The 25,016-nt window shown below is 42.2% G+C and overlaps 1 protein-coding gene across 2 annotated transcripts in view; it reads left to right on the top strand.

Moving 5' to 3' along the window:
* Positions 1-25,016, top strand: part of DPYS (dihydropyrimidinase) — a 78,293-nt gene that overhangs the window by 48,762 nt on the left and 4,515 nt on the right. For both annotated transcript variants that reach the window (XM_055314108.1, XM_055314107.1), the window contains one exon: positions 16,078-16,285. In XM_055314108.1, coding sequence (XP_055170083.1) covers positions 16,078-16,285 — 208 coding nt within the window. The remainder of the gene's footprint in view (positions 1-16,077; positions 16,286-25,016) is intronic.

The following is a 25,016-nucleotide window of genomic DNA, read 5'->3' as shown; positions in this document are numbered from 1 at the left end:
TATATATGTATGTGTGTGTGTTTGTGTGTGTGTATATATATTCATGCAGAGTGATGAGCTGGGAGTGCTGAGTGAGCTGCCTGTCTGCCTATGAATCCAAGGTCAGAGCTCCCTCAGGTTCTGCAGGGCAGCAGATTGCATGCTCTGTCCTTGGTGACAAGTGAGTACTTGGCCAGCATGTGGCATGGTTCCTTGCAAATCTGCCAACATTCCTGGACATCACTTTCCAGCACGTTTTGCTGGCAGTGGGATTCCTTGGACATGAGAGGACAGTTGACTTGTTTGTTTGAAAGATGTCATGCGCTGGTGAACACCTACTCAGTGTCTTCCCAGGAGAGGAAAGAGTCTCTCTGCAAACCAGAGAGAGCTGGGGAAGGAGTCAGGCTACATTAGCTTTATACTGCAGCTGCAGTTGGAGTCATATTAAACCTCTTGCCTGATTTCCTTTGTCTAACTTGATTTCTTTTTGGCTGGGAGGCAAATGGATCAATATTGTTTTTTATGTCGAGATTATGTTGCCTGAAGGAAATTTCCCATCGGTTCAGTGTGCCTGCTTTCAGCTCTGTAATTGGGGCTGTGTGCTGTCTGGGCAATAAGGGGCCTCCCCAGAAATGCCCACGAAGCCTGCCATCTGTGCAGAGCCCACCAAGAGTGCCCTTCTAGAAGGGGGTCAAGCAGGCTGCCCCTCTCAGGGCAGAGCTTGGCATTTGTGCCAGGCTCTTTTGCACATGTTGCTCTGGCCACACACTCATATAGACAGCTTTATTTTATTTTTTTGTGTTCTGCAAAGCTCTTTTCTCCCTCCCTTGTCTCTGTATCTTTCTCTCTAGTTGGCCCGCTCTCTCCCTCTACAAAAATTCTTCCAAGTTAGTTTCTTTACATTTCTGTGATGTTTTCTTCCCATCTTCCTTCTCCTCACTCCTTGCAGCTGCAATTCATGCCCTTTTCTTATCACCAGCAGAGGAAAATGCTCATACTTTGCTCTCAGTTTCATTCTTCTATGAGGCATTTAAGGAAAGCTAAGATTCTGGAGGCAGAATAATAAGAAGGCAATTTACCCACATGAAAAAAAAAATTGGAGCATTTATCTGTGTGGAAGGGTTGCTGAATTCCTCATGTGGTGGGGGAAGGAAGACAGTAGTAATCAGTTATCTAGAAACATATATTTATTACATGCTCACTCTGTGTAAGAAATCGCATTCCTGAGAGCCATGGGGGGACATAAATAAAGGTGTAATACCTGCCATCAAAGAGGCTGCATTCTGGTTGGATAGACAAGATATTCTGGTGGGAAAGGATAAATAACTCTTGGAAGAGGAAAATAACAGCACAGCAGTTCAAGAAGTGGGAAGGGTCTTGTGTGCTTCACTCCACAACAAATGAGTGGTCTGAATCATTGTCCTGAGTTGAGGTCATTGAGACCTCACAGGAGGCTGGGTTGGGCTTGGGAAAGCTTTGAATGAACTGGATCCTTGGGGTGGCTCTAGGTAAGTAGACAGGAGGCAATAAAGTCATCTAGAAGGAGAAGTCAGGCAGATAAGGCAGAATGGAAAAGATACATTCAAGGGGCCTAGAGCCTGGGCAGAGGGGTCAGGATGAAGGCAGTTGAAGGTAAGATAGGTCCTGGCAAACTGCCAAGGGCTCTGAGTGTTAGTTTAAGTATAGATTTTCTGAAGCAGCATGTGCCATTGAATGGCTTTGAGTGAGGGTTTGAAATGACCTGAATCTGTGCTTCCTGATCTTTACTTGGCACAGGTAGAAACTGATGTTATTTGTAGGGCATGTCATGGTGAAGAGAATTTGGAGACCAAGAGAAGAATGTAACATTATCAATTTGTCTTGGTTTGGCCAGAACTTTCCCAGTTTTAGCACTGGAAGTCCCACATCCCAACAAATCCTTCAAGCTGAGCCTACACCAGGACTGCTTGTCTGTCACCTAGGAGGGTGCTTTTGATCACAGGTAACTAGCGGACGAACTCTCCCCACACCTGGTCATCCTGGAATCTGAGAGTTTCAGTCTTGCATGTAGGCTCATCAACTGGGAAAGCTTGATGACCCAGGACTTTAGGGTGATGACTGTGCAGGACTGGTTGGAGTCTGAGAGAATGGTCAGGAGGCCATTGGTGGACTCTGGCTTGAGGGGATAAGACCTCATACAAGATGATGGCAACAAAAGTGGTAGCGGTGGGGAGGAATTGGCTTATGGTATTTTTCCCCCTAAAAGGAAAACTCTTCCCTGACAACTTAGTGAAAGATAGGAAATTGATGTAGTAGAGGAGTCTACTACAGCTTTATTAATATATGACCCAAGCAAGCATTTACTGAGTGCCAACTGGGTGCCATATATTGTACTCAAGGCTGAGTGAGAAATGTCTTCCCTGAATGTAACTCAGGCCCTGATTGGACTGATAAAAAAAAAAAAACAAAAACAAAACACTCCACATAATTAGTGTAAAAGTAGTCGATCGGGGTGTGTGGCCGAGTGGTTAAGGGGCATGAGATCTAGAACAGAACTGGATGACTGTATTCAAATTCCAACTGTATCAATAGTATCTGTGTGACCCTGGACATGTTCCTCACCTCTCTGAGACTCAGTTTCCTGCCAGTAAAATGTAGATATGTAATAATACCAACCTCTGAGAGTTGTTGAAAGGAGATAATACCTTCAACCTGATGCCTTGGCATATGAGTAAAACTTAAAGAGACATTAATGTCATTATTATCATTATCACACAAAATGATAAGACATGAGAGATTTACAAACTAGCAGAGAGGTATCAAAGTAAATGACCTTTAGAACTTGGGATCCTAGAGGGGCAAAGGCTTAGAGAAATCAACATTAGCCCCAGAATTCCAGTTTATTTTGTCAATCACAGTTTCACTCCTGTTTATATATATATCCTCCTCTGCACATTTAGTATGTAATTGGGAGGTCAACAAGGCACAGTTGTAGCAGTAACTTGCGTAAGAAGCCTCTTAGACATCATGTTGCACAGGACTGTTGAACATTTTTGGATGTCTGACTTCTCCAGGAAAGACTCTCTAGATAATGATTTTGTTTTAGGCCCTTTATCCAGGTTTCATATACTTGGAAAACTTTTACAGTTTTTCTTTCTCTTTCTTCCTTCCTTCCTTTCTTTCTTTCTTTCTTTCTTTTCTTTCTTTCGCTATTTTAAATCCAGATTTGGGATTATTTCCATTGGACAGGTGACTGAAAGCAGAATTACTGTATCAAAGTGTATGTACCTCTAAGGGCTCTCTGCATCTGTGGTTACCACCCCATAGCTCCTCACCAGCTTTGGACACAATCTTTTTTTCCCCTTTCTTTTTGTTATTTTTGCAAGTAAAAATTGTACCTTTCAGCCACAATATATTTGAGCACTAGGGAAATTGAATACTTTTTCATGTTTATTAGTCATTGTTTTTTTTTCTTGTAGAGAAATATCTATTCATGCCCTTTGTTCTTTTTTCTTTTGGTAGCATTATATTGCTTGTCTCTCTATTTAAATAGTTTGTCATATTTCTTGCAAACTCCCCCAAAGTTCTATTGAGGAATAAATGCTGTCATTATATGAAAGTGTTTCATGGAAACTGTAAAGCACTATATATATATATATTATTGTTATTAAAAAGTTGGCCTTGTTCATAAGTTAGAATGAAGTTTGTAACAAACAGGTCCTTGCAAATTCAGAAACAGGCATGACAGTAGTGTGAGCTTCATTCAGGCAGGGATTTCTATCTGTTTTATTCCCTACTGCATCCCCAAGGCCTAGAACAGTGCATGATGTAGAATCAATCAATAAATTGGTAATCAACAGATATGTGTTGGTAATCATTGGTAATTAATTGGTATGTTGGTAATCAATAAATATATGTTAAATGAATGAGTATAAGATAAACACTTAGATGGAAAGGGGTTTTCTACAATGTTCTACCCAGATGACTTCTTCATTTCACTTCCTTTTTTGCCTCAAACCAGAAGTGAATAGAAATGTAGACAGCTGGTAGGTCAGAGCTTTGAAATAGTGGTCTCACAATTCTGGACTTATGAAACTCATTTCTTAGCACCTAACTTTCTATATGGTAATAGTATAAGCCTCGTTAGCAATTTTTACCTCATTTATTTAAAGTGATAAACCAGAGACAAGAAGAGTTTAATAACCCAAGCATGGCTTTCAGCAATATGATAAAAGGCCCAGGTTGTTTTGTTTTTCATATGAGAGCATTATTAGTTCCTAAATATATGGCACCTCTGAGTCCCTGCATCCCTCATTTGTTGTTCTCTGGCACCTATGAGAATAAATTGCACACAAAGACTAAAAGAAAACATGATGGTATTCCGTAAAATTGATTCATTCTTTGGTGGCCTATTTTTGGAGAAAGGTTTTGCATGGAAATTTATGCTGATGAGTATAATCTCATGTGTAGACTTACATTCACTATCCACCCAGGGGCCTGGTACCACATTCTTTTCTCCAGTTTTTCTATTCTGTTTTTATCCTTAATTATCATACCTCACAATTTGTTTTCCTTTTAAAGTGCTTTAGTACTTCTGGAAGAAGAAGGTGTACATTTTCATATAAATGTGCATTTTATTCAAGACCAGTGTCCTGGATAGATCTCTTCTAGTGGGAAGCAATATATGGTGGTCAAGCACTTAGTATTTGACTCTTGATGTATGATATTAGGTGAGTTACTCAGCTCCCTTGAGCCTCAATTTCCTCATTTGTAAAATAGGTATTTAAAAACAGCCCTCTTCCTTTGGGTTGTGAGGAGGATTACATAAAATAATGTATGAAAAGATGCTAGCATACGGTTTAACATATAAGCATGCAGTAAAACAGAAGCTGCAACTGAATGTGATTATTTATCATCATCATGTTCACATTGGTGATTTGGCCATGGCTCCTAGCCACTGAGGTGCTATTAGTAAATGTAAGAGGAGCAAGTGAAAATGTCAAAGATGAATGCTTTTGGAGGGCAAAAGATAAGGAAAAAGAGATCCCTGCAAGAAACTATCCCACCCAAGATCTATCAGTCAGGGCTCAAACAGAGGATACAGGTAGATATAAATACAGAGATCGATATAGATACAGGTACTTAAATATACACACACATGCACATATCTGTGCATGTATACGAGCGTACATATGTGTGTCTATATGCATATGCACAACCATATGCAGATGGGTATAGATATGTATGCACATGCACATGTGTGTATATATAATTTGATCTCCACAACTGTAGGAGCCGGTTGGGGCAGTGTCTGCAAGGCTCCTGTCTTTGTGTCTGGCTCTCGCATCTGAAGTCCAAAGGCAGACTGTTGGGAGGGCAAGATGGGGTAAAGCGAGAAGAGCAAGGAAAAGGTGGAGCCATAGCACAAGCTGGGCCCCGTGGGGAAGATGGAGTGGAACCAGTGCCTGTCCTTGTCGCCTCTGCGCTTGGTGGCGTGGTGTGCGGGTCGCCTGGGGTCATAGGACTGAATGCCACCTGGCCTGGGAGTCCGAGCAGCTGAAGGAGGGTGCAGGAGAAGGCCGCGTGGAAGCAGCCCTGGTGGCTGCGCGCCGCTGGAGAGCAGGCTGCAGATCATCGGGGCTGCAAAGTGGTTTCTGCTTCACTTCCACCGCCCACCCCTGGAGGCATAGGCGCCATTTGCACCGGGGGTGGCGGGGGGCTGTTTCAAGGCCAAGACACTGAGGTTCTGAGAGGTTAGTCATTTGCCCCAAATCGCAGCTGGAAAGGGCAGAGCTGGGATTCAGGGCGGGCCTGTTGACTCGTGTCTGATCTTTACCCGCAGGTACAGGCTCCCGAAGGGCAGGGAGGGAAGGGGCACGCAGCAGAGCCGTCTCTGGAGTCAGGCCTCCTGGGCTCGTAGTCGGGCCTCCCCACTGAATGGCAGTGTACCCTGGGGCCAGGTGCTTATCCTTGGTTCGTTTCAGTGCCCTTCTCTGACCACCGGGGACGGTGAGCCGGTGTGCCCCAGAGTGCTCGGGTCAGCGGTTCGTGTGCCTGCAGCGGCAGAGCGCGTCGGGCCCTCCGTGGGTGCCCTGCCCCCAGCTTCTCCGCCACACCGCCTGGCACCCTGGGCCTTGAGCCTCCTGCCTGCTCCACCCCAGAGGTGACATCGTAGTGATGACGTGAGCCCTGGAGCCTCCCTCTGTGACAGTGCTTCCTGGAAACAGGTGCCTCCTGGGTGGGGTCACGTGTGGACTGTACAGCCGTCTGGCTAATGGGTCTCCGGGGCTGCGCTGCTCCCTCGGACAGAGCTGCTCCCTGCGACAGAGCTGCTCCCTGCGACAGAGCTGCTCCCTCCGACAGAGCTCCCGGGGCTCTATTTTCCCAGGGTGGATGCGCCAGTGCCGCGGCTGAACTAGAGGGTTAGCTGCCACCAAGTTCTCCCCCAGATGGAAGGCAGAAAATTTCTATGAAAATTCTAAGGGTTCTGACACATCTTAATGATAATGCTCAGTACGTTTAATGAGAGGAACGTACTGCTTTCATCCTCTGAGCAGGGGTTGGGGTTGGAGGTGGGGAGGTGGTCACTGATGGCCTGAGACAGGGTCGGGGGGGAGGGGGTCAGACTGCCTGTGTCTTATTTCTGGCCTAATCACTTCTCAGGCAAGTTACTCCTCTCTCAGTCTCCACTTCCTCATATGGTAAACAGAAATCATAATGTGGGTTGTTGAGAGGCTAAGTGAGGTGATAGATGCACTTGGGAGGACCTGGAATATAGTAGGTGCTTAGTGGACAGTGGTGGAATCTAGAACTTGCTGGAACGGTCTCCCTGTGACCCCACAACTTTTTAGTCATCTTTTTTGTCTTCCTTTGCACTTTTAAAAAACTATTTCTTTTTTGTTGTTGTTACCCCTCCTTCTCTCTCTCTCTTTCTGTCCTGGCCTTTAATTTTTTTCCTTTGGGGCTCTCCCTTGTGATGGTTTTAGGTCTCTCAAGGGCTTTGTGTTTTATTTTTGTTTTGTTTTGTTGTCATTGGAGGCATTTAGAGCAGGGGTCAGCAAACTCCTTTTGTAAAGGACCACATAGTAAATATTTTAGGCTTTATGGGCCAGCGAGTTACTGTTGCTACTATTCAACTCTGCCATTGTAGTACAAAAGCAGCCATAGATAACACACGAATGAACAAGCCTATGTTCCAATAAAACTTTATTTACAGAAATAGGCTGTGAATCTGATTTGACCTGCAAGCTATAGTTTTCCATCCCCTGATTTAGTGTTTTGGAGATTAAGATTCTTCTCACTGAACATTGATGTCCTCTGCTGGATATTCTGGACCTCCAGTTCATACACGGACACTGAGGAAGCCTTTCATACCTCATTGGCTCTTGGTCTGTATTTTTTCACAGCACAGCCTTTAGACAGTAAATCAAGAAATGGTTAAAAAGCTCACATTGTTATTCACAACTGAATACCATTCAAGTCTGGAGCATTCTAAAATTCCATTTAGACAGCTGGATCATAAGCAGCTCCATCAATTCAAAGTTGAGTGATGGTCCTCGAGCAGTCAGGGTTGGGTAAAACTTGCTAGCCGCAGGAAAAATGGAGAAGCACAGTATTGGTACATGCTCTTTGTATAGTTATCTGCTGATCCTCTCAGGTAACTTTCAAAAGAGCTTGGTGACCCAGCATTGTGATTAAACTGAACTGCTTTTCATCATTAAGGGGAAGCCTTTGAACTCACAGACCTAAGTTAAAAATCTGGCTTTGCCACATGTGAACTGTGTCTTAGGCAGTTTTAACTCTCCAGCCTCAGTTTTCTCATCCATAAAATAGGGATAATAATCATTATATACGAATCATCCCAGGCTTACTGTGAAAGTTGAAGGAGATAATGCTGTCATTGCCTATCAGAGTAAAGACTCCATAAATATTTGTTATGGTTATTATGAGAAAATGGTTTTTTGAATATTTTGGAGTTTCTGACTTGGGAAATGAAATTACTCGGGAACAGAATCATGCAACATTATGCTTGCCTCATCACCTTCCCACGAATTCTAGAGGCCAGGCCTCCCTTCCTTGGATTGCAGACTAGGAATTCTTTCCAACTCCCTGGGGCCCAGCAGCCCAGTGTCATTGGCGTCACCCGCTTCTCCAGCAGCCTGCGCTCCTTGCGCTCTCACCTGGCTACAGCCTTTGCGTCTTTCCTTTACTAACGCACCTCTCAGTTGTCAAGCAGTGATTTTCCAGTGTCAAACTACATTACATCTGCCAGTGTTTATGCTTACTACCTCTTTTTATTCCCCTCAGTAGGGATGGAGGGAAAATAGGTCATCTTCCTTTCAAAAAAAAAAAAAAAAAAGTAAGTTTAGAAGTTCCCCAGACATTTCTGGTACCCAGCCTTCTCTTTTCCATCTCTTTAGAGAACTCAGCTGTCTTCCCTTTATATTCCAGGCATTCCTTTCTCTCCCTAAAATATGGCATTAGAGCTGAGCATCCTAAGTACCTGGCTTAGTCTGAATTTTCAGGAGTGATACTGTGTGAATATCAGCCAGCATATTCCTATGTAGAAAACCAACATCTTGTTTATTCTGCCCAAGTTATGTCCATACATAGTCTGCCAAGTAATGTCAGCAGCCAAGGGCGAGGCCGCTTCCCAGCACGGAGACAATGTAATTACAGGACCAAGTCCACACACCACCCCAGCAAGTTATTTTTAACTCTGACCAATATGTTAAGCCAATGGCCTTGCAAAAGCTAATATTCATACCTCACCCACATGCACTTATCTGTTCAATATTCATAGGATATACATTCTAGAATCATGCTAGCTTTTGCTGATTCATATTTAATTCCTGTTCCTTTAAGACATTAAATCATTTTTAGTTCTCCACTGTCTGAAAACTAGTATATAAAACATGAAATATTTATGTTAGGTAATAATGTAGAAATTTATTAATAAGTTATTTTCAGATAAACAAATATGTCTATAAAATGCCTTCTGTTTGCTCAGTGCTGTGTGAGGCATGGGAAGTGAAGGAATGATACCTACTTCCAAGGTCAACTTGTTAAATTCAGTTTACCCTACCATGACCAACACCACCATTCGTGACCTGTCTTTTATAACTTCAAGGACAAAAATAGCAGGGTTACCTGATCAGTTTATTTCTTTAAGTCAGCGTTGGGAAGCATTTTTATGAACTTGCATTAAATGTCTCGTCATGCCTTGAGCACCAATAGAATTCCGAGTTATTGTCCAATTTAGATTTAATAATGTGGCTGAAGCAATTCCCATTTTCTCTTCTGTGGGAGGCAGGTGGAAAAGTCTGAAAACAGGGTGGAAGATTGATGGGTGCAGTGAGCAGCAATTTTGCTTAATAATGACAATGTACTTGAAGTAGCACCATTTAGTGTTTCCAGAGATGTGGCTGCTATGCCCCCCATTTATATAACTTGTCAGGTCCAAGAAATTGACAGAAGAGGTAGTTTGGAATAGTTGGAACTCATGTCAAAAAAAGTATCTTCCATCGTGATCACATTGTGAATGACCAGTCAATTTTGGTTCAAGAAATTTCTAAGAGCATACTTAAATCACTTATTGCTAAATAGAAAACAAACTAGGAAACATTGGGAATTATGGGCTGAGCTACTTCCCATTTGTTTTCCAGTGGATGAAGAATGCTTTCGTTGGTTGAAGGCTGTCCCGTAGAGCTTTCAAGGGCAGCATTGTCTAGGGTTTAAGACCCCAACCTCCTATCTCACCTGACCTACAGGAACTGTGCAATGTGGGGTGTATTATAAACTACCATGTGTCTCATCTTCATTTATTGTATGAGAATAAGAATAGCCCCTCTTCTATAGTGTTGGGAAGATTTCATGATGATTATTCTTTCCTGTGAATATATAAGGCGTCCTATAACCCAATGCAGACAGATGAGGTATAGTTTTAAAGAAACCACTAACAGACCTGACATGATTTTTTAAGACTTTTTTGGGTTCTCATGGCAACGTGATAGGACTCCACCTGTGCTATGACCAAAGTGGCCAAGTTGGAGAAAATACAACTAAATACCTAAACAAGTTATTTCTCTGGGGTCAAGAAGATGCACGTTGCTCTCAGAAATCCTCTTGCTCTCTACAGTGTTCTCTCCGAATGCACATAGATGATGTTGCAGTCTCCTGCAGGCTTTGCTTCAGTGACTTTCTCATCTAGAAGAGCACACGGCTCTTCGATAGAAAGCTATTTGCAAAGGAACAGAATGTTTTTCTGCAGCTGTGATGTGAGTGGTATCAAAGTTATTGGCTAAGTTGGAAAATAGCTTAATGTTATCTTTAGGGCTTCTGCTGCCCTATCAGCTTAAGCCTTGAAGATGTGTATAATTGGGATTCAGCAAGACAACCTTGACACCCTCTGCAGAGAGATGTGCCCTTTGATACAGGCTCAAAGCAACCTTAACAAAGAGCAGCCTTTCCCTTGGGGCAGAGTGACCACTGAGAGCACCCTTCCTATGAATCTGCTAATGAAGAGGCAATGGCCCAGGAACCTCAGGCTCCCTAAACTGCTGGGTAGGCTTTGATCATTCCTCTCTTTCCTGTCACCACCGGGACAGGCCGGCTTAACCATCCAGTCATTAATTAGAGGGAAGGGATTCTTAAAATGCTGCTCTCCTGAGCTACCTTGCACATTGTTAAATTTGAAAAATATTTGGTAATGAATCTCGCAGCTCTTCGGTTTGGCTTACAACTGGAATCAAAGCATTGCCCTACATTTGCATCTGTGCTGCAGACACATCTGGTTGAACATAGGTTCCTTTTGAATCACAGAACTTTAGAACCTTGCCTCAGAGTTATTATCCATGGGCTCTTCATTAAGGGATTGCTCTCCAAGGGACAAAGTTTTTATCAGTCAGGACCTTCCACTGCAAACCATACCAACCAACCTGCTCTCACTTAAGCGAAAATACACTCTATGGGAAGGCTATGGGGAGCTCACAGACCAAAGGAACAGTCAGTGCTGCAAGCTTGGGAAGGGTGGAGCCCAGGGCAGTCCTGGGCAGCCTGCTGCAGGGATTGGTTTGCATTCAGGGATGCACATGCCAATCATTTTAAAATTTTTTTCACTCTGCCAGTGATTCAGATTGCTGGGAAACAAGGGTAATCGCCCATCCCTTAGTTAGGTAAAAACATGGCACCATGCCTGTCTTACCCAATTATCTTCCAAAGGGGAAGCAAAATGTCTTAAAGAAAAATTGGGGTTCTGACACCAGACAAAGGGAGAATGAAAGCCAAGGGAGAAAACTACAGTCCTTGCTACCCTGCATTTCTCAGGATGGAATTATGCGTGGGGCCCATTTCAGAACGAAAATGCACTGCAAAGCTCCATGACATCTGCTCCGATTTATCTCACAGTGTTACTAAACCTTATGATGATGACGTATGACCCCGTGGACTCAATCTCTCTTTTAGTCAGAATCTGGGTACTCATGATCTTGCTTTCTTCCAAAATGGTTTCTCAATGTCCCAAGCACTGCCAGCTCAGCAGGTGACATGAGACCCACCGACTCTGCAGGGGAGGTTAGAGGAGCCTGACTTTATCCTTCATGCCTGGGCCTGTGCTGCATCTGAGGAAGCCCCTGTGAGCAACTTATGAAAACCTGGGGGATGTTTCATCATTTTTCCATGAAGTTCTGAGAAAGATGCATCCACTCCTGTGTCCTACATGACAGTGTCCCGACGCGGAGAGTGAAGGGACAATGCTTAATGCTCACCTCTGCTCAGGACCCATCATAGGGACAAGGCCTGGAGAGCAGTTGGGCTCAGGCTTCATGCTCAAGAAAGGCCTCCATTTTATACTCCTGAGATAATCAGAAGATTTTTCTAAACATCCAGAGACACACTGCAAATATTGAAAGAAAAAGATGTATCAACCAAGAGAGATCTATTCTAGGTGGTTAAACAGAAGAGAGATGTGTTAAAGGGCACTGGGTAGCTCAGAGAATCGCTAGAAGGACCAGAGGACCAGGCTGAGAGACTCTACAGCCACGACTAATGCCCTCCAGGGAAACGGAGAACTTCAGTGCTTCCCCCAGGCACAGTTACCATAGATGGCTTCGGGAAGCCAGGCTGAGCCCCACCACTAACCTTCTGTCACAGCGGGCCTGAAAAGCACCATTTCTCCACCTGCATCTTCACCAACATGGATTCCTGTGATACCTGCATCCAGAGTCACCGGCTTGCCATCAAGGGCTCGTGTGAGGCATTATTTTGGAGGAGGCCGGATTCCATAACTGGGCCTCCGCTGCAAAGGAGGGTAGAAGGCATGTTCTTGGCTTTTGTCTTAACTGAAGGCCTCTGCCTTTAAGGGAATGTGTTCAAAGGAACAACAGGTATCCTTACAAAGGCAATTGTGTGACTTTGAACTTGTGTTCATTCCATTAATGGACCACATGTCCCACCCTGCACTAGTAATGAATAGATTTTAAATACATTTTGTAATAATTTTAGAAATCTCATGATGATATTATCTTGTTTTTTTATTTAAAACAATTAAATGTTGAAATGTACCAAAATATTTTTTCTTATGGTGGGGTTGCATATATATCAGGATTCTCCAGTGAAAGTTATTCTGACCTCTCAGAGGTTGATTGATGACCAAACTGTGTGACCCTTGGGCAAGCTCTCACACAGCTTTATTTCAGCATTATCAGCGGGGACATGGGGTAATAATACTTCCCTGTGTACTTATTGGTGTTGATACAATTGGCATTGCTAAATATTGCTAGGTATTGATGAGCATGCAGTTCATATAACTTGATAAGATTCAATTAAGAATGATACTTATAACAATTTATTTATTGATGTATGTCTATATTAGTTAAGTATACAATGGAACTCTGGGATTAGATGTTTGCCTCTCATTTAATTTGGTGCCCTGTTGCAAAACCCAGTCACGTCCTGTAGGACAGTGAAGGCAGGAAATAAAACATACAGAAGGAAAATCGTGTGATTCTTTTTGTTCATTTCCTACCTATTTATTAAGTACCTACTGTGTGCTGGGGGTGAAGCAACATGATTTCAGTCCTAAAGTGTGCACCAAGAGAGGAAAAGAGGGGCTTATCAAGAGTTTGGTAGATGATTTAGCATTCAGGTAGTGCTAGGCCACAGAAGAAAGGCTCAGCTTTGCCTGGGATCATCAGGGTCAACTTCTCAAGGTCAGGAGTCTCTTCCTCAGCGCGCCCCCCCCCCCCCGCCCCCCAGCTTTATTGAGTTGTAATGAATGTGGCACTAGGACTCTTGAGTGGCATCTTAGGGAAGGTGGATGGGAGCAGGGAGAAGGGTATTTCGAGTGAAGAAAACTGCATGCACCAAAATCCGGAAGTGTGGAAGCTCCTACAGAAGTGGAGGACTGCAGCTGTGGCTGGAAGGCAAAGGTTGGGTGAAGAGTGGCACCCTGCCAGACAGCTTTCAATGGTAAAGTAGAAGCACATTCTGTTTGCTGCTGGTGATACTGCTTAGATTTTACATTTTGTGCTAATTGGACCTCATTAATGCCTTATTATAAAGAATCACTTAGATGTTGCCTAATTGTCTTCTTTCTCTTGCACCCCCAAGGCTGAGAAAGTCAAGGTCATAACCTTTATTTGGCAGAGGCAGAGAAACTTGATTTGACATTTTGCTGTAACAGACCTTTAGCTTTCATATTTGTTCTTGTTTGCATATTCATTTATTCCGAGCCCACAAAAACACTTTACTTTGTATATTTCCTCTTGCTTTTGTCCACCTGCATATATATTTTCCTTGTAGATATACATACTTCGTATGTTTTTCCATGTATTATTATGCATTTTTCATTTTCTTTGCCTCCTCGGCATATTTTTAATTCTTAATTCTTTCAGAGATGCCCGATATTCCATTGCATAATCGTTAGGAAATTGTTATGCTTTGAATTTTAAATAGTTTAGGCAATATTGTGATGATAGTCTTAGTGTATAGAGTTTATTTCTTCTGTTAGATTATTTCCCTAAGAGGATCAGTAATTAATTGTTAATTAATTAATTGTTGTTAACAATTAATTGTTAACTTCAGTAAAATAGAATTTTATGATTTAGGGTTTCCCCTTATTTGCTTCCCATTCTTGTATTTAGTAACCACTTCAGCATGAATTTTTTATGCATTTTTCTTTCTCTATCTAGTGGTTGATATATCCATCCAGTCATGTTTATGTTACATTTTTACAAAACAAACCCCAGAGTGTGTAACTGTGATAGGTAGGAAAGTAGCAGTGCCAGACCATGGAAATATGAGAAAGAGACTGTGGTGGTCAGAAAACTCACTTTAATCTGCAAGTTTGAAGCTCCTCTATATTGTTCCTTTGATTTATTTTCTTTGAGTTTATATCTCTCATTACCAACCCATAACTCATCATTACTCATTTTATTCTTAGTAACCCTTTAAATATTTTATTCATTTTCCTACTTTAGTGACATTACTTAGGATTAGATTAGTAGCCTTCCCTCCTCTTTAGTGTTTGAAATTATTGTTGCTGTATTTGTAACTACCTCTTCTTCTTTTGATCTTTTTAACTTTTCTTTGTTTTTGGTTTTTGGGTTTTTTTTTATTATTATTCATTTATTTATTCAAGGGGGGAGCAGGGGAAAAGAGAGGGAGAGAGAGTCTTAAGCAGACTGCACTGAGCACAGAGCACTCGATCTCACAACCCTGAGATCACAACCTAAGCAGAAACCAAGAGCTGGATGCTTAATCAATTGTGCCACACAGGTGCCCCTTTACAACTTTTCTGTGTATCATTAAGTTGGTTCCTAAGGCCTCTCTTTGTGGACAGTGGTGAAGAGTATAAGAAGGTAAGAGGGGAAACAAAGAGGCCAGTATGAAGTGTTGGGGTCACTCACATGACAAATGATGGTGGCATGGACTCCAGTGGGAATGATGGAGAGCAACAGAGGTGGGCAGGTTTGGGATTTATTATTATTATTATTATTATTATTATTATTTTTGGAGATAGAACCAATCAATAGGCCTGATGATAGCTCAAGGGAGGAACAAACTCAAGTGGGGGAGTTGTAGGAGGCATTGAAAATCAAGAATTCTGTTTGGACATGTTAGGGTTGGGTACCAAGTGAGTACTTGGATGTAGGATTCTGGACCCATGATTCAGACCAGAATTGTCTCATCCATTTCTAGGATGGCAGCACACAAAAGCCTGAATCCCCTAGCTCCATCCTTCCAGATCAGGGTTGGGGGGCCTTGGGCGGCTCTTCCTTGAACTCAGCCTTAGGATGTTTAGCAAAGTACTTCTCTTCCGTCCATTCCTAAGAGGGCATGTAGAAACTTCTACCAGAATTCAAGATTATGCTCATATTATTCACAGCTGCCAGATCTCTTCCCCCCCACCTCTTTCCACTAAATGAGATTTGGGGCAAGAAGACATCCAACATTTCCAAGTAACCTGGAAGTCATTGATCATATTGTGTAAGATCGAAAGTATTAATAAACTACTGAGAATGATGATGAATATACAAATGGATGACATAGACCCTGCTAAGAGATTATATTCTAACATATTTTGTTACTTTATTATCCTTACGTTTTCAGTTTCACTACAGACAAGGGAAAGAAATTCAAGATACAATTCTCCTTGATAACTACCAAATTCAATTTGATAACTACCAGTTAGGGATTCCCTTTGGGAAGGGAGGGACAAGAATGGGATTTGGGGGAGAGGTAAAGAAGACGCCTTTTGCATCTGCAAAATGTTAAAATTCTGTAGAGCTGGGGACTGGGTCAGTATGTTCATCAGACTTATACATGTTATAAAAATTAATTTAAAAATGTAAATGTGAGAGACAATACCTTCCTTTCAGCCACTTCATCCTCATCAATCACCGTAAGAAGTGATCTATTGGGTTTTTCTCTCGGAAAATGTAATTACTTTGTAATGAAATGTTAATGCTATGTTCTATTCTTAAAGTTGCTTGTTCAAATGATAAAGCTTAATATGGCTTAATAGAGTTGCTAAATTTTCTTCTAAAGTCATTCTTTTAATATTTTATATTTGTCAGATGAACTGGTGATGATCTGGAGGGTCTTTGTTTTTATAAACAGGACTATTTCGGCAAAAACTCATCATCAGGCTGTTAACTTCAACATCTTCGAGGGCATGGTTTGCCATGGGGTACCCCTTGTGACTATTTCCAGAGGAAAAGTGGTGTATGAAGCTGGAGTTTTCAATGTAACGGCAGGGGATGGGAAGTTTATTCCTCGCAAACCATTTGCTGAGTATATTTACAAACGGATCAAACAGCGGGACCAGGTGAGTTGTGCAGAAGTGGCTGTTACCAGGGGCTGGACTGTTACCTGTTCCTAGATGTTGGTGGTGGTGTTGTCACATACACCTCCTTTAACACATTCTTGGGATGTCAGGATTGATAGGAGAGGTTCTAGAAAAATACCAGTTTTCAAAGAAAGAATCATTATTGGATAGATGTCCTTTCTCGTGCAGATTGGTGTTTCTTGAGGGTTTCCTCATGACCAAGTCAGGCTTCCCCAGGCAAGTTTAGGGTCTCTGGGGACTTTTGGTAATTGAGGTAGTCAGTGTCCAGAAAGCAGACACTTATGTTTTTATTAGGGGAAACACGTGTGTGAAAAGATGGGAGGGAGCCAAAAAAGGCTGGAAGAACCTTCAGACTGCAATTCAAGTCTACCCTGGTGAAGCAGAGAGAAAAAAGAGTGGAAGCATCCTAGTCTACCATACAATCTGAGATAGATTGAGCAAGGCCTTGGGGCAGCCCTTGAGCCAAGTCTCCTGTCAAGTGGCTACATGGCATGCTGTCATTGTCTGGGAGCAGCTATAAGAGGTATGGTTTCTGTGCAAAACTGTTCAGAACTTAGCAGTGAATGGCTCCTCAAAAAATTCTATTCCTTATTCTTGAATGTATGAAGGTTCATTCTAATAGCCGCGAGAGCAATGGTGGAGTTTTGAGTTTAGGTAGCTCGAAATATGAATCCTACTTTGCCATTCCCATTTCCTAGGTGTGTGGCCAAAAACAAGATCTCTATTCTTGGGCTCAGTTGCTTCATCTAGAGAATGATAACATTTCCTCCTTAACAAATTGTAAGACTCAAATGAGAGTTTTAAATAGAAGGCACATAGTAGGGGTCAGATGTTACTTTTGTCTCTTTGCTTTCCTCTTTTGATGACTAAATCCATAACAAAGTTCCTTCAAGACTTTGTAGTAAATCTGTTATTATAAAAGAGGTATTTGTTCATAATATTTGTTGGGCTTTCACACCTTTATTTACTTTACACTGTGTTTTTTTTTAATTTTTATTTATTTATGATAGTCACAGAGAGAGAGAGAGAGAGGGAGGGAGAGAGAGAGAGAGAGAGAGAGAGAGAGGCAGAGACACAGGCAGAGGGAGAAGCAGGCTCCATGCACCGGGAGCCCGACGTGGGATTCGATCCCCGGTCTCTAGGATCGCGCCCTGGGCCAAAGGCAGGCGCTAAACCGCTGCGCCACCCAGGGATCCCTACACTGTGTTTTAAAAATTCATCTCACTAAATACACTAACATGTCAGAAAATTTTCAGATTAAAACCATACAAATTGCTGGATTTGGGATGGGAGGAGGCAACCTGTGCCCTTAATCCCACATGGGGACAAGAGGCCAGGACTGGATGGCCTTCCTGATTTTTATTGAGCAGGCTTCACTTGCTATGTTCTTCATCTGGCCATATAGACAGTAGAGTTTGAAACCCTAGGATTAGTTCTAAGGCTTCTCTCTCTTCCTTCCATTTTAAAATATACCTCTGTTTTTCCAAAGTCCTCTGGCTATTTTTCAGTGCATTCCATTTGGATCTTGTAGTCTGTTTGATTTTTCCTCTTATGCCTTTGAGAAATTTTTACTTGTGGATTCTCAAAGTTCATTATACAAGATCCATCCTATTTGTTGTTTGTTTTTGTTTATTTTTTATTTTTATTATTTATTCATGATAGTCATAGAGAGAGGAGAGAGAGGCAGAGACACAGGCAGAGGGAGAAGCGGGCTCCATGCCGGGAGCCTGACGTGGGACTCAATCCCGGGACTCCAGGATCGCGCCCTGGGCCAAAGGCAGGCGCTAAACTGCTGAGCTACCCAGGGATCCCTGTTGTTTGTTTTTAACACTTCCTAAAGCTTTGATTAAGTAAAGAAGTACTCCAGAATGTTTTCAATTCTCAGGGTGCTATAATTCTTTATATACTAGATATCAGTCAAAATGTTTAAGATTATAGTTCATTTTGCTAGGGTTAATTTGTAAATGTTGACATTGATAGGTGACAGTGACTATAAGATAGTGACTATAAGAATCCTATATGTTTCTGAACATTTATGTGATAGATAACAGCAATATTAACATTTGCTGAGTGCTAACCTAATGCAAGTGAGGGCTTGGGTGCCGTCACTGTAACAGCTTTGGGAGGGAAGGAAGTATTATTTTAAAGATTAGGAAACAATCTTCAAGAAATTAAGACACTAGGTCACACAGATAGAATGTGGCAGGGTCAAAACATAAACTCTGATTATCTGACTCCAAAAACTATAAGTGAGCAATAAATGATATCATAGATCACAAGGATTGAGTTAAATGAGTCAATGGGAGGTAAATGATACAGCATTTGGTGTGAAAAAAAAAATAGTCTCTCAAAAAAATAATTAATCTGAATTGGAGGCATCACTAGCAGCTAATTCATTTATGAAGCTGCAGTAGTAATCCAGGGGATGAGCTGAGAGGGAGAGAGATCTAGGGAATCATAAGGAGGTAGAATCAACAGAACTGAGTGATAGGTTAGGTGACACTTGAAGCGGATTTAAGGAGCGGCTCCTGGCGTTAGTTCCAGTTGCTCACCAGTAGGGACGCTAGACTAACTGGGGACACCTGATGGACTGTATTTAAATGGCTGCCTGAGTCTTCCTCTGGTAGAGAAAACGTTTGAGGCAGCAGAGATCACCAAACGACTGGCTGCATCAATTCTCCTTTCCAAATGATCATGTTATGTTTTGTGGCAAACTTCATGTCAATTCCTTTTTCAAGAATTCACTATGAATTTTGTGAGTTACTTTATTTTTATAGTATTTTCTTCTGATATGACGAACTTTTAAGGCATTTAAGTGCATTATTGTTTTTGCAATTACAATAAGTGACAGTTATCATTATTGTTATGTGTTGTTCTGAGCACTTACTATATCAGGTAGTTTATATTCATTATTTTACTTAATCTGCATCACAAGCCATATGGTAGATATCCTCATTTTATAAAAGAGAAAGCTGAGTCTCAGAAAGATTAAATAACTTTCCCTGGGATGAGCAGTAAGTAAACATAAAAGCCAGGATTTGTGATATGGCTTCTGACTCCCACTGTATTGTGGGACCTTCATAAAGCAAGAAAATAAGTGTGAAATTTAAAGCACAGGGAAATTCATTATTTTGGAAAACACTGGTGTGGGAAAAGTATCAAATAAAATGGATAAAATGAGGTTTGGAGGTTGCCTGGAACCATTTCAAACATTATTTTTTCTCTTCATTAAGCAAAGATAATTTTATAGAAGAAAAATATCACACTAAGGTTAAGAAAGGGAGTTGTTAGGCATTCTAGATTTTATTTTATTTTTATTTTTAAATATTTTATTTATTTATTCATGAGACACACACACACACAGAGGCAGAGACACAGACAGAGGGAGAAGCAGGCTCCATATAGGGAGCCTGATGTGGGACTCGATCCCGGGGCTCCAGGATCACACCCTGGGCCGAAGGCAGGTGCTAAACCGCTGAGTCACCCAGGGATGCCCGGCATTCTAGATTTTAAACTCATGTTAGGCTATTAGAGCTCTTGCTTTGGTTTTTCACTTAAAATATTCAGGTTATTTTGTGAGTGAGGATAAGAGTTTGAAGGCAAGCAGAAACAGCACATACAATTTCTCCTGTGTGCTTGTTATCCAACCCAAGAAAATTAATCACTTACCATCCTGGACTCTCAAAGAACAGATGGTAGAGACACATCAGCTGCTCCAGAACTCGGCTGATCTGGCTGGAGTGTTGGTTCCTTGAGGACATCATCTTATATTTTCATGCCCAGTGCTTGGTACGTAGTAGGAATTTGACAAATAAACTGCAAATGGAAGGAGCAAAGACTATAATTTCAGAGGTCATAGAAAGAAATTTAAATTGATTTACCCAGAAGATTGCCCCCTAATTCATCCCAAATAGTGGAGTTGTCTATGAACTTGGTTCTTGTCCAGATTTTATTACTTAATAAAATTTACCAGCATTATGCCATGCAGCTATCACTGTTACTAGATATAGTAAATAATTTCAAAGGAAAGAGGCAAGATTTTTATCCAATTTGATAGCTTTAGGGAATTGTCACTTTATTTTAACATTTAAGCAACTGATCCCAAAGGAAAGAAAATTTAAATCAGAAGATGAGGCATCAAACTATTTGATAAGTATAATAAAATATATATTTCAATTTTTAAAAAAGATTTTATTTATTTATTCCTGAGAGACAGAGACAGAGAGAGAGAGAGAGAGAGAGAGAGGAAGAGACACAGGCAGAGGGAGAAGCAGGTTCCATGCAGGGAACCCGACGTGGTACTCGATCCCGGGTCTCCAGGATTAGGCCCTGAGCTGAAGGCGGCACCAAACCACCAAGCCACCCGGGCTGCCCTATATTTCATTTTTTTTTATAAAAAGTCACTTAAGGGAGAGTTTTGGGGGATGAAGGAAAGAGAAGAAAAAAAAGCAACAGCAACTTACATATTCAGGAGCATCTTAAAAAAAAAACAAAATTGACTTACATACTGTTAATTCTTTACCCCCCAAAATATAGCTCTTGGCACTCAAATGGATTATATTTTTTAGAATGTTTGTGTTTAGATTTGTAATTTTCACCAAATTTTGGAAGTTCAGACATTCTTTAAGTCATCTCTTTTTCTCTTTCTTTCAGTATTAAGCAACCCAATCTATTCTGGGAAATCAGGGTCACATTGCATTTTATAGAGAAACAGGAATAGCTTCACGGAGCAATACATGGTTTCAGAGCTCTGCTGCCAAAGCTTTTAAACTTTTAAAGCTTTGCAACAATAAGCATAATTTGCCTTTTAGATAAGATAAAATTGAAGGGCTGGCTGATCTGGTCCTTGAAATGAGTGTTCTCCATTTCTGAAGTAACAGTGTGTCAATGTCTTTCTGAGTGTGGTAGCTCAGAGAAAATAGCTTAAGAGATGTCATAACTGCCATATATCCTAATTTCCTCAGATTAATTGCTAATAATTACAAAAGGTGAAACCTCTGTCGGAGTTGGTTCATTTTGGCTCATGAGAGATACTTATGCGTCCCTCGTCCCCACTCCTCATTCAGTGATGTCACTTCGGTAGCTTGAAATCAGCTGTGGTGGGAGTCTTCACACCCCAGAAATAGGCAAGTGCTATAAGTTAGGGCTTTTGGGGTGGTGAGAAAAGGGGAGGCAGAGCTGGTTGTTAACATTTGCCAGCATACCACTGTATACGGGGACATTCTAAATAGTCTTTGTGCATTCAGCACTCACCCAGTAAATATTTATTGTTAACCAATTATGTCCCTAGCAGTTTAATCCTTACGACAACCTTCTGAGGCAAGTAGAGGTATCTCAATCTCATAAAGTAAGAAATTGAGGCTTAAGGAGGTCACATAGTTACTAAGTGGCAGTGGCAGAATTCAGACCCAGATTTTTCTACCTTCAAAGTTAGTCCTTTTATTCTCTGCTGCTGCAACATACTGATCACAAAGTTTAATCCCCTTTCACACACATAGCCACCTGCCCCCATCTTCAGGATGTCACCCCACCAAGCTCCCCTCCTGCACATGCTTACCCTCAGACTGGAAAACTTACTAGAGGAACCGGCCCTGAAATGAGAGGGCCCAGCTTGTCATACTGTCTTTGAGAAATAGCTCGGCAGGTATGTCAAAGGTTAAATGGAAATAATTTGGTGGATTGTAAAATATTATCAGAATGCAAGTTTTCCCTGTTACAGATCACCTCCATGAACCTAAGGGTTACTTATGCACCGGGGATTCACAGTCCCTGAAGAGCCCGGTTCAACGTATCCTGAGTGCCTCTGAGTTCACCAGACAAGCATGGATTTCAGTTGCTGCTCATTTGGACTATTTAATGTTGAGCCAGTGTTTGCTATTTGGAATCTGGAAGTTCTGTTTTGTTGTTTTTATTGATATTTTAGGTTCTTAGCCTCCGTGAGTGGCTCAGCATCAGAACCTCCTCTTCCTTGTCTCAGAACAGCTAGCATCCTGGCACTTTATCTCTGCAAACAATACAGTTACATTTTCTATCAACTTAAAACTTCTTGTTTACCCTGATCAGCTAACCAAAAAGCATTTTGCAGTTATGCAGGTGTGATGGTAATTACAATTAATATTTTATTTGTTGCACCACATACTGCAATGTAATTCTTATTTTTATCTTTCAACTAACTCATCACAATGACAATCATCATTAAATGCTGTAAACCTAAACTGAACTTTCATCTACCAATGAAAACCACCAGCACCCTACCAGATGAGGTGCCATCCGTGTTCCATGTATTACTTAGGATAGCCTGTCACACGGTTTTATCCTCAAGCCATTTTATAGGATTGTGATATCATCAAGATAGAAAGAACTGCTGGTGGGTGACATCACTGAATTTTGAACCACCTATACAGAGGGAATTTTGACCAGGCTATACAACAGGGGAAAACACAGTCGAGCCTTCTGAGGGTATGTTTTCCATTAGGACACTGGTCCCTGGAGGTGTACCTTAAGAAAGCTGTCACATGATTATAGATAATATTACTCTCAGGTGTTTATATTGCCCAATATCATATGAAAAGTTTTAAGAAGTCCTACAGTTAAGAAATCTTTCACTCAACAAATATTTCTTGAGCACCAGGTACTACCCAAAGTCCTAGGAAGGGACGCCTGGGTGGCTCAGTGGTTGAGTGTCTGCCTCAGCTCAGGTCACGATCCCAGGGTCCTGGGATCAAGTTCCACACTGAGCTCCCCTCGAGGAGCCTTCTTCTCCCTCTTCCTATGCTTCTGCCTCTTTCTCTCTGTCTCTTTCATGAATAAATAAATTAAATCTAAAAAAAAAAAAGGCAAAGTCCTAGGAATATAGGCTTAGATATGACAGCAGTGTTTGGTCTCGGAGACCTTAAATCCTACTTCAGTTTCACCTATAGTTTGCGGGGCTTAAGTTCCAAGTCTTTTGGGGACACTTATATCTCCCCGTGATGAGGTCACTTAGCCACTAGAATAAAGGAGTCTGGAGATTGGGGGAGATCAGAGCTGGACCTGATATTTGGGAATTGTGGCATGTAGATTTGAAACTGTAAGTCTGAGGCCACCAAGGAACCTGTGTAGGCAGAGAAGAAAGGGAGCTTGGGATAGAGGTCTGGGGCTGCCAACCTCCTGATGCTGAGGAGCCTGAGAAAGAAAACCAGGAGAACATGGAGACAGAGAAGAGAGCTGCCCTCTTTGTTCCACCCAGAGCCCTCTCCTTCTTCATCCTGCTCTTCCATAAATGTCCTCTAAGAATTAGGTATGGGGGTTTAGCTGGACCCTCAGGATGGAGCCTGTGCTAATCACTGTACTCATCCAGGATACTAGGGAATGAAGCCCACTTTGTTTCAGACCCGACCACTTAGGATTGCCCATGAGCATGACACACTGGTCTCACCAGATGTCAGGGGCCATGTCAGGGCTGGGCAGCTTCACACTTCAGATAGAGATTTGTTATTGTCACTAGAGAGAAGGAACAAGGGCTGTGGGTTAGATCTACTCAGAAAACAAACATGCCACAGAGCTTCTGAATAACACAGTGATGGCTTACGAGTTTCAGAACGAGTGCCATCACCTTTCCATTTTGTCACAATGGACATCTTTTGAGGCTCTGATTTTACATAGAGTGCAATGCCAGGGGCAGGAGACAGTACGAAGATGAACAAGATGTGGATCTGGCATTAAAGAGTTTATGTAACCCACCTCTCTAAGGATAAGAAGATATTAAAAGGTGAAAAGTATTGGGAGGCTTGGGACCAGAACTTAAATTGTCTTTGATTCCTGTCCAGTCATCTATCAAAAGGGATGACTGTGAAGTGTGGAGCAGCAAAGCCTCCCCAGAGAGAGTTGGTTTGTTTCTGAGGTGGCAGTAGGGGCCGGAGTGGTTAACGTCCCACCGCCATTCTGATGGGAAATCATGCCCTGCCTACCCAGAGCCTCAAGGCAGAGAAAGAGTCGCACTGTGTGCACATTCGACCTGGACAGTCAGGTGCAAGATGCATGGTGGCCACTGTGACCAGAGGGACCAGCCAGGCTGCGAGGTGCCTGGTGATGCTGTTCATGCAGTGACTGAGCAGCCAGATAGTGGTTCCTAGACAAGCATGCGAACTGAGAGCTGCCGGCAGAAGACAGCTGGGCAAAGAGGAAGTACAGTTCAGAGGACAGATAAACGGTGAAGCACAACAAAGGAGAGTGAGAGAAACTGAGTCAGCCCAGGCTAGGACAATCCACATAAAGAGGAGATAAAGCTCAGATAGGATAAAGCTCCTTCCCATCACACCCTTGGTAGGAATTGACTGACTCTGTATTGAGTATTTGTTATGGAAAAACAGAGTAGTACCACTGCACTGAATCTGCTAGAAGAGATTGACAAGTAAACAGATGATTACAGAAAACTGGTAAGTAGGATAGGACATGTCAGGGAGGACTAAAGCTTCCTGGAGGGATGATCGTCTGGGCTGAGTTATAGCAGATGAATCAGAGATATTTAGGCCAAAAGGAGAGTGGTAATGCCACATGGGCAAAGGCACAGCCCTGGCAGGGGGTTCTGGGAGGGACACTGGTCACCTGGTTTGGGTCATGTGCTACCCCCTAGCCTGCAGCTCATGAGCAAGCTGACCCCTGAGCGAGGAGGGCGGTGCCTGGACATGACCTCCCTGCCTAAAGCACAGCTGTTAGCCACCACTCCCCA

The sequence above is a fragment of the Nyctereutes procyonoides genome, unplaced genomic scaffold (genome assembly GCF_905146905.1).
Source record: "Nyctereutes procyonoides isolate TBG_1078 unplaced genomic scaffold, NYPRO_anot_genome, whole genome shotgun sequence".
Lineage (NCBI taxonomy): Eukaryota > Metazoa > Chordata > Mammalia > Carnivora > Canidae > Nyctereutes > Nyctereutes procyonoides.
The sequence above is the reverse complement of the archived record's forward strand: the minus strand, read 5'-3'. Positions and strand labels throughout refer to the sequence as shown.